A 10,029-nucleotide genomic window follows, 5' to 3' on the forward strand; every position below is an offset into this window, starting at 1 on the left:
ACCCTCCCAGGTGGCAGGTACTGTGGGGTCACCGGGAGGAGAAAAGTTCTCCTGGGCTCGGTCTCGTCCACCAGCAGGGGGCAGCAGAGCTGCAGCCAGGAGCAGCCGGGACAGAGACTGGGGCTGCCCCAGTGGAGCTTAGGGGTAGGCAGCCCTGGGAGGTCTACAAGTGTCCAAGGTTCAGTCCCAGGACTGGAAGTCAAGACAGTCCATCCTATTGCTTCTGGCTACAGTGACTATGTTCTGAGGGTCAGACTCACATAGCATCACCCAGGACACTGACAGAAGCCAGGGCACAATGAGAGCCTCACCTGGGAAATGCAGCTGGAGGTGCCTGGGCCCAGGTGTCAGCCTGGGCAGCTCCCACAGTGCTGGGATTCCCTGGAAGATGCTCCAAGGTCAAGGTGTTCTAGGAGGGGGCCCAGCATGAGAGAATGGGGCTCCCAGGGCTCGAGTCCTTCACCCAGGATGGCCACCTGAGCTTCCTGCCACTCTCAGGGCCTTGCCCCTCCCTCTCCAGCAGTGTCCTGGGGAGGTGAACCCTCTATCCTGGGCACTTCCGGGGACGCCCGATCCCTCCTCCCTCTGCCTCTCCTTCCAGGTCCAGGCTGACTCTGACTCAGGGGGCAGCCCCTGCACTCAGCGGAGTCTCAGGTGGGTGGGGTGGCACACTCGGGGCCCTGGTTCCTGGATGGGGCATCCCCGGCCTCCTGGAGGAGATGCTTTCCAGAGGGAAGGGGATTCTCACCTGCCTCAGGCCACAGCTCTGACCGCGAGGCTGTCCTTGGCTCAGTGACAGAGTCTGCCGCATTGCAGAGACTGGGCACCACCCATCATCCAGAACTCACACTCTGTGCAAAGGCTGTGTCCCTGGGATGTTTGCAGAGACCACTGGGCCTAAAGCTGAATTTCCCATCAATATTTCATGTAAACTTCTAAAAAGCACGAGAAAACCACACTGGACTGAGAACTCCGATGATTTTCTGGTGCCTTTTACAAGTTTACATAAAATAATCATAGAAAAAAATAAATAAATAAATAATGGAAGAGCTGAGAATGGCAATGGCTGGTCTATGTGAGGATGGGGAATGGCCTAGAAGGAGCAGCACCATGGCTGAAATGAAAGCAGATGTCCCGATGACGCCACAGGGTGTGTGGTTGCTTAAATGACCCATCTGCTCCTACTAAAATAATTAACAAGTATCCTGATGACACAGTACATTATTTAGATGAAATGACCAGGATGGGACTAAGCAATTGTGGTGGACCCAGAGAGGAGATGAAGGAGGGGGAATATAGTGGCTCTCTGGTCCACCTGTTGCTGAGTCAGGCATCATCAATGATCTCTCAGCAGGGCCCAACTCAGCCCCATGCCAGGTTCCTAAAAGGCCTGCAGCCCTGCTGAGCATGGCCCAGGACAGACCACAGGTCAGAGAGGTTTGGGACAGTGTCATATGGCCAGTCCCCAGGAAGGTGACTGTGATCACAGGCCTCAGAGGTTGACGATAATTTTCTGACCAAAGACCCAACTTCTTCAGTCACCTGTGCTGCCCTCACAGCTAGTTTGAGTGACATCTTTCGATGAGGAGTCCCAGAAGATAGAAATTTGCATGAACAACAAGCACTTACTGCCCCATAGGGCCTGGGAAGGAATAAGAGAAGCCTAGGGAGCCCAGCTGTGCTGTGGGCTCAGGAGGCAGAGCTCTGGGTGTCTCACCATGGCCTGGATTCCTCTCCTACTCCCCCTCCTCACGTTCTGCACAGGTGCTGCTCCTAGGCCGTGACCCAGGCTCAGTCCCCATAGACCCCAAGTTGGCCCTGCCTTGAACCCTGTGCTAAGCCCAGACACAGCCTCAGGGTGGGACCCCTGGGAATGGGCTCTTCATCTTCAAGCCCCCTCTCCTGTTTTCCTTGCAGGCTCTGCAGCTTCCTATGAGCTGACACAGCCACCCTCGGTGTCAGTGTCCCCAGGACAGACGGCCAGGATCACCTGCTCTGGAGATGCATTGCCAGAAAAATATGCTGATTGGTACCAGCAGAAGCCAGGCCAGTCCCCTGTGCTGATCATCTATGAGGACAGCAAACGGCCCTCTGGGATCCCTGAGAGATTCTCTGGCTCCAGCTCAGGGACAGTGGCCACCTTGACTATCAGTGGGGCCCAGGTGGAGGATGAAGCTGACTACTACTGTTACTCAGCAGACAGCAGTGGTAATCATAGCACAGTGACACTGGCAGATGGGGAAGTGAGACACAAACCCCTTCTTCATCTATTTTATCCTCTCCCTCCAGCCCCAGGACAGCTGTGGACCAACCCATAAGCAGGTCTGGCAGAGTTCACCTGACTAGGAGATCCCTAAGCTGCCTTTCCCTCCACTTCTCTGGGCAGACTTTACAGGAATGAGCCAGGAGTGGATTTGGGCCTGGCAGGGCCAGACTGTCCTGTGTTTCCTTGCCCATGGTTTGAGTTGTGAATGGAGAGTATGAGTGGAAAGGCAGACATAGCGGGACATCCATGCAGGCATGAAAACCCCATAGTGACAGGGGAAACTTTTAGCTCTCAGTTCAATGCAGTTGTTGTTTTACTCTTGGAAGAAGCATTTCTCAGTGCAACTAAGACTCTAGACTCACAGAGCCTGAGGTTGTTGGGGAGGACATTAAATTTTGCTAATGGATCACTAAGGATGTTTTTGAGTGGAGCCACTACAATTTCTTCCTTGATTCCTGGACTCATGGATCCTGACTGTGGGAGAAATAGTGCATATTGGGCACTGCTGTACAGTGCCTGCCCCATCCCCAGACATTGCCCAACTCTACATGTTTTTGCCATCCTGCTGCCACAGTAACTTAGTCTTCAAGCAGACACTAAGCCATTCATATAATCCAGATGCCAAAGAATATTGGTGAAGATGGTAAGACACTTGAATGCCATGAGGATGGGCCCGTGGGTTGCTGTTTATTTGCTGTGATTTGAGTTCCTTGGTCAAAGCCCCCTGTGGAATGCCATCAAGTTGGGTGAAGCATTCTGTAATCCAGAGATAAAAGGTTTGGCAGAAGCACTGCAGTCAAAGAAATCAAATCCCTATCTATACTAAGTGTCTATTCTGGCAAGAGCAAAGAGCTATCCCTGCCATGATGGGACAGCTTTAATGAAATTAATATCAACTGGCATCCTATAGGGATCTTCCTGTTGGTCTTTGCTGTTGGCAGATGGTCACTCAGCAGTAGCTACAGCCAGGTCAGCTCTAATGAGTGGTAGTCCACTTTGATGAGCCCATGGACAGCCTCCTTTTCTGCAACCATGGGGCATTTGTTATTGAGCCAATTGGGCAATGACAGCAGTGGTTGGGGCAGACTGCCAAGCGTCTGCAGAGTCAACCATCCTACCAACCTGGTTAGCAAAATCAATTCCTTCTCAAGTCAGACTTTACAAAATATTCACATAGGAGATGAATACCCTCATGCTTTCTGCTTGCTCACACATCTCTCCCTCAGACATAGTTGTGATCAATATTCTGATTGTATTTCCTGTGTCTCTGAACATCTTTGATCGTCTTCCAAGTCCCTGAATCACAGCCCATGGAACCTCTGCCCATCTCTCTTTGCAGATGACATGAACCAGGTACACTGCTCTAAGTTCTGCCTTAAGGAAAGTGTTCCTCCACCACTGCTGTTCAGGAAGCCCAGAGGCCAGGTGGGATACTAGCACTGTCCACAGCAGGGATGGCTGTCTGTCCTGCAGAAACCTCTGTATCCTGAGCCTGAGTACCTCCTCTTAGGCAGGTGGTCCTTGGGAGCCCCTCAGGAGGCCCAGGCTGTAAGGTGAGAGGATGGCCATGGGGCAGGAGTTAGGCCATGTCTATTTGGCCACCTTTTCATGCAACTTATTTGTGCCTTGATCCATCAGGTCTCAGGTACAGCCTGGCCATGTGATGGGGAGGCCACTGCAAATGGCCATCTGGGACTGAGGGTCAGATAATACTCAGCTCATTGGCAGCTTGTGTCCTATGGTGAGCTCTGTGGCCACAGTCACGAAGAGCCCCTGCTGAGGCCCAGGAGCCTCCCCAGTCTTTCTCTGATGGAGCTTTCTGCTCATTTAGAAAAATAGCAATGAGGAGGTTGCTCACCTACCTCAGGTCTAGGGACACTAGGACCACCTAGACCACATCCATGATCTTGTCTGATTATTCTGATCCCTTGTTGGCTCAGCTATGCATTAGTGTAACCAAGCCACCATGTCTTAGGCACTAAAATGGCACTACTTGGCCCCCGCCTACCCTGGGATCCTGTCAACTGCATCTTGGTACCCAATTCAGTTCTAGCACCACTAAGAGAAATCTATTTTTCTATTGAGAACAGGAAACATTAGTTATTTCAATTGTGGAAATTTTATAAGACAATAGTGTAGAAATGTTTTAAAAGACATTTTACGAACAGTAAAAGACCTTCCATTAAACCACTCAATAAATTGCTCCGTAAATGGCCAGCCCAAAACCTGAGTTCAGACCAGGCACCGCCTCGGTGTTGGGACCTTCTGGGAATGGGTCCCTGTCATCAACCCCTCTCTAACCTCCTCTCTGCCCAGCCCTGTGCCTCCTACATGCAGGGACAGCTCCCCTCAGTGTCAGTGGCCCTGGGACAGATGACCACGATCATATGCTCTGGAGATAACCTCAGAATAAACAGGCATTTTGGAAAAAGCAGAAGCCAAGCCAGGCCTCAACGATGGTCCTCTAGTATAACAGCAACCAGCCCTCAGAGACCTCTCCTTAATTTTTAGGCCACGAACTAGGGAACATGGCCACCCTATCAGCAGTGCCCAGGCCAGGGACCAAGCTACTACAGTGCCTCAGATTGTGGCAGTGGGGGCAGCTGGCAGGGACTCACAGTGACAGAGACAGATGGGGACTTGCAACACAACTGTCCCCCCTCGGCCTGGCTCTCATTCTCACCTGCCCTCTGAGCAGCTGTAGGTCAGGCCTCAGGGTCAGGTGTCCGCTCTGGTCCTAACCTGGCCCCTGCAGGGCTGGAGATTTGGAACAGCTTTTCCATACTCTCAGGGCCTACATGTGTTCAATAAAACCTGTACAGGTGGAAGCTCATTAAAAAGCTGCAAGGACCTTTTATGCGTTTGTAGTACACATGAGGACTTTAGGAATCCATATAGTGTCACGTGGCTCCATGTGTAATCACACATCACACAGGGAAGGAGAGAGCTGTTTCACAGGATGCAATCCTGCTGGAATTCCTTTTTCTTGGGTAGAAGCAGCTTAGTGGAGGCTGTATCTCCTCTGGTTTCCTAAAGGTGTTGACCCCACATTCTAATGGGGCACCTGAGGCCTGAGGAGGACAGGAGACCCAGCCCCTGTGGGCCTCAAGGCCCTTCTTGTCCTGACATTTCACAGAGACTGCAGAGGAAGTGCAGACCCAACCTTGGGTCCCACCTGGGGACTGTCTTCAGGGAACACTGATCATTCACAGTCTCCAAGTTCCCAGCACCTGCCCCCGTAGGTCTGACCTGACTGGGTGTGTCTCCAGCTCCCTAAGAGCTTGGATTTTATCTTTGGAGTCTGGGCTGCCTTCTGAGGCACTCACTAAGAAATCCTTGGTTCCAGGTGCAGGGCTTGCCCCTCTGCTCCATGTCCCAGGGCTGCAGGCACAAGGCGCAGGTCCCACAGGGTGAGGCTGGCACCCTCTTTCAGGAGGGATCTCTCATCCCAGGCCCCAGGGCCAGGTTCACTGGGCTTTCTTTCCTCACTCGGAATCTCTCAGTCTTTTTGTTTCCTTCTTTAAGAGTACAACTGCTTTTTGGTGAAATCATGTGTATACATCAAAGTTAACAGATTACTGTCACAAGGGCATCTATATACACATCCTCTCCCTAGGTGGGTAACTGTGGACAGTCTGCCATAGTCGTCCTTCTCTCTCTCTATCACAAGTGAGAATATTAATAGCACTCTTCTATGCAGACCATATCATATTCTCCAGCCGCACAAGAATGATTCTTATAGTTGCTTAATTTCCTGCCTTTCAGGACCCTGAAATTTCCCATGTTCACATTTGGTTGCCATTTCTCTCTGATCCAACAGCATTCCTTGGAAGTCGAGGCTTATGAAGCATTTTGCAAAAAGTTCCACAGGAAAACTCAAGTTCCTGGTGCACAGTTGGATCATGTTCATTGTGTGCAGAACCTTGTTCCAGGGGTGAGTCCATTTTATGTTTTAACCATCAAAGGGATGGGCATTATGACTTTTGGGCACTGAGTCGATGGAGGGAAGACAGCAGCCGATGATGACCTTAGGCACTGACGTGTATGCGGCCAGTGTCTATAGATGGATTTGGAACTTGAAGGTGCTGTTCATTCCGCAGATGGAATTTCCAGCATCGAATCTCCAGCACACAGCCACTAGCACTTGGCAGACACTCTGTAAGAGGAAGCCCTTCACTGCCAATCACAGCCATTACACGGGTGAAGGTGAGATTTTTAATAGCTATTAACTCTCAAAACAAACTGAGGAATAAACTCAGGTTCACAAAGTGACTTTGAGGGAACAGCCTGAGGAAGCAAGTTAATTAGCAGCAGAAGGTTTTGCCCAGAGCAGGAGGAATCGCAGGATCAGTGAGGACCTAGTGATACCATGGTGTGGAGGTGCTGCGAAGCATGGTGACATTCAAGAAAACCTGTTCTCTACAAACACCTACCTACCCACAGGCGCAGCAGACACCCCAGCTATGCCAAGGGCTCTGTATTCCTCTAGAGTAAGAGCCTGGTAGCAAGCATGTGCCTCTGAAAGGCAGGTGCCTCATCAGTCAGCTCTGCACAACTGAAACAAAAGGAAAACTACTAGAGAACTTTCCAGAAAACAATCAACCTGCTTGTGCTGGTGCATTGACGGTGACCCAGAATCAATGGAAGTAACAGAAGCTTAATTTCCCCATGGCTGCATGATGAACACTGGGAGGGAAGTGTGGAGCCAGATTAACCAGCACTCTAAATGGCTTCAGCTCCAGGTAAGCAGGAACAAGTGAGGGGGCTGAGCCCACTTGTGTCTAATCAGTCCCAGCCTCAGCAGCTGCATCCTGGAGACCACCAGGGAGTGTGTGTGCTCAGCCCCTCCCAGATTGCTGAGCATAACCAGGAAATTGCCCTCCGCACACCTGCCCGCACCACATACCTACCCGCACCACACACCTGCCCCCAGCTCCTCGCTTACAAGACAATATCAAATCAGACATGGATTGGTCTGGGTCCCAGATCCCTTCAGGTTGCCGCCGTCCTCTCAGATCCCCACACAGCAGACTCTTCCCCTCACACTCCTGTTACAGGTTACTCTTTTCCAATATGATGGGGGTTTGTTTTCACTCTTTCTGTATTTTTTGTATTTTCATGGGTAAGCTGAGCCCCTTCTACCTGGTCTTGAGTCAGGCAGGGGCCACACAGAGAAGAGGGATTCCTCCCCTGGGGCCAGCAGTCCATGGATCAAGGCATCAGGGACCTGAGCAGCAGGTTCTGTTCCTACGCCTGGACCCAGGAGGCCCCTGAGCCTCCAGCAGCCAGTATGGAGCAGCCACCAGAGGGGCAGCAGAGAGTCGCCTGGGAAAGTCACCTGGGGATGGGGTGGGCCTGGGCATCAAGGAGATGCTGACATGCAGGGAGGGTCAGTGACCATGACGTGACACCTGGAGGGAAATAGGTCCTTCTTTTTCTAGAGTATCATCCTTGACACTGATGTAAAAAATCTAGAATCGAATTTTATCTTCAGCTCTTGTAGATGCTCCTATTTCCCTGACAAAGGTCCAGGCACTTGACTTCCCCACACACCCTCTCCTCACACACCCAGTTGTGCTAAAATGCTGTCCCTGTCACACACACTGTCCTTCCTGAGGTTACACATGTCCCCCTCCATGCCCTATGCCCTGGGAGCCCCTGTCCTGTAGACACGGCAGCTTCTCCGTCCCTGGCTGCACCCCATCTCCACTGTCCCTGGGCATTCCCATCTCTCTCCTGGGAAAGCTGCCAAGTCACAGCTCTAGATTTCCTTGTGAGGCACAAAATAGTTGCTCATTAACCTTCTGTTGACTTAATTAAGTTTTTAATCCCTTGATTTGTTTTCCCCAGCAACTGAAGACGCCTTAGTCATAATAAACATTGACTTCCAGGAGTCTTGCAGTTTGCTGACCCCTCTCATTCTCTCATGGAGCAAACATTTTCTTGACCTCCTTATCTGTCCCTGGTCCTCACAGCACCCTGGGGACACTGGGGCACAGCATCTATGACCTGCCCTAGAGCTCACAGCCAACGTAGAAACTTGGAGCATCCCATGGATCTTCCAACACTCCGTGTGCACTTGGCAACCAAGAAATTTTCCTCTTCTCTAGCACTGAGGAGCTGTGCCCTGGGGTGGGGCCTGTACCAATCCAAGGCAGGTGCTGTCACCTGGAGAGTGGGGACAAAGAGGGTCCTTGTATTAGGTTCTGGAAAGTGTCTTCAAAAATAGATTTAGGCCTACACCCAAAATCTCCTCACTGACACAAATTATTTATGATCAGCACACATCTAGAGGCCTAGACCAAAATTCACCACCTCCCTCCTGAGTCAGGATGGAATGGAGGAGGGGACTGGGGACCCCAGATAATTTCCCTGTCACCACTGTGACTCTATGGCCACCTCCTGCAACAGTCAGGGACAATCCCATAGGAGGGGCTTCATATGTCATAGGAAAAACACCCAAAGTCACCTATGAGCTGTACCATGACCAAGTGAGCCCAGGAGGGGGGTTGAGCACAGGGTGGTGTGGAGATATCTGCAGAGACTGTGGAACCAGTTTGTAAAGGAGATACTGTAGGCTGAGGGTGGGAGTGCAAGGCCACTCCTCCCCTTCTCTGCATCCTTTGGGGCTGAGCCCTTCTCTGGAAACCACAGATCTCCTCCAGCAGCAGCCCTGACTCTGCTGATTTGCATCACAGGCTGCTCTCTTCAGCAAGGGAATAAGAGAGACCTGGGAGGAACCTGCCCAGCCTGGGCCTCAGGAAGCAGCATCGGGGGTGCCTAAGCCATGGCCTGGACCGCTCTCCTTCTGAGCCTCCTTGCTCACTTTACAGGTGCTGCCCTCAGTGTCCCAGGCATCTGCCCAGTCCCAAGGCTCTGGGTCCAGCCTGGCCTGACAGTTACCTCAGCAGGGCCCTGCCTGTGGTATGCAGGATGCTCATGATCCTGCTGCAGGGGGAGGGGCTGCTGGGGGTGAAATGTCCCCATACTGTTCTTCTGTGCTCATGATCCCCTGAGGACACTTTTATTCCTGAAACGGGCCAGGCAGGTGGGAAGGCGTTCTTGGGCTGAGCCCCTCAGTTCCAAGTCTATTCTATTCTCTCCCCTTTTCTTGCAGGCTCTGTGGCCTCCCATGAGCTGACTCAGCCACTCTCAGTGTCAGTGGCCCTGGGACAGATGGCCAGGATCACTTGTGGGGGAAACAATATTGGAAGAAAATATGTGTACTGGTACCAGCAGAAGCCAGACCAGGCCCCTGTGCTGGTCATCTATGAGGATAGCAAGCGGCCCTCGGGGATCCCTGAGCGATTCGCTGGCTCCAACTCGGGGAACACCGCCACCCTGACCATCGACGGAGCCCAAGCCGGGGATGAGGCTATTACTGTCAGGTGTGGGACAGCAGCACTGCACACAGTGACACAGGCAGATGAGGAAGTGAGACACAAACCCTTTCCCCATCTGTGTCACCCTCTTTCTCTAATTCCAGGAGTACTATGAACAAAGCCATAAGCGGATCTGGTTCAATTTTCTTCAATCTCTGCCCCCAGCCTGTCCCTCCCTCCAGTGCTTCAGGCAGGGTCTGCAGAAAGTGCATCAGAAGTTCATTTAGGGTGATGTGATGGACTGGCGTTTTGGTGACTCAGCTGTGACTTGGGAAAATAGGGCCTGTATGGAACATCAGACTGAGGTAGACATCCACAGTTGGCTCTGGATTTCCATAGGTGGTGACAGGCCAGTCCTTGCCCCAAATGTCCTAGATCAGT

The 10,029-nt window shown here is 51.8% G+C and overlaps 2 gene segments (V, D, J or C); both read left to right on the forward strand.

Moving 5' to 3' along the window:
- The first annotated feature begins 1,651 nt into the window (after positions 1-1,651).
- LOC139358395 (immunoglobulin lambda variable 3-10-like) lies at positions 1,652-2,318 on the forward strand. The segment is given in 2 exon segments: positions 1,652-1,764; positions 1,918-2,318. Coding segments are annotated over 2 exon segments (447 nt in total).
- Positions 2,319-9,002: 6,684 nt separating this feature from the next.
- LOC105498511 (immunoglobulin lambda variable 3-9-like) lies at positions 9,003-9,819 on the forward strand. The segment is given in 2 exon segments: positions 9,003-9,099; positions 9,384-9,819. Coding segments are annotated over 2 exon segments (359 nt in total).
- The last annotated feature ends 210 nt before the right edge of the window (positions 9,820-10,029 follow it).

This window comes from Macaca nemestrina, chromosome 15 (assembly GCF_043159975.1).
Source record: "Macaca nemestrina isolate mMacNem1 chromosome 15, mMacNem.hap1, whole genome shotgun sequence".
Lineage (NCBI taxonomy): Eukaryota > Metazoa > Chordata > Mammalia > Primates > Cercopithecidae > Macaca > Macaca nemestrina.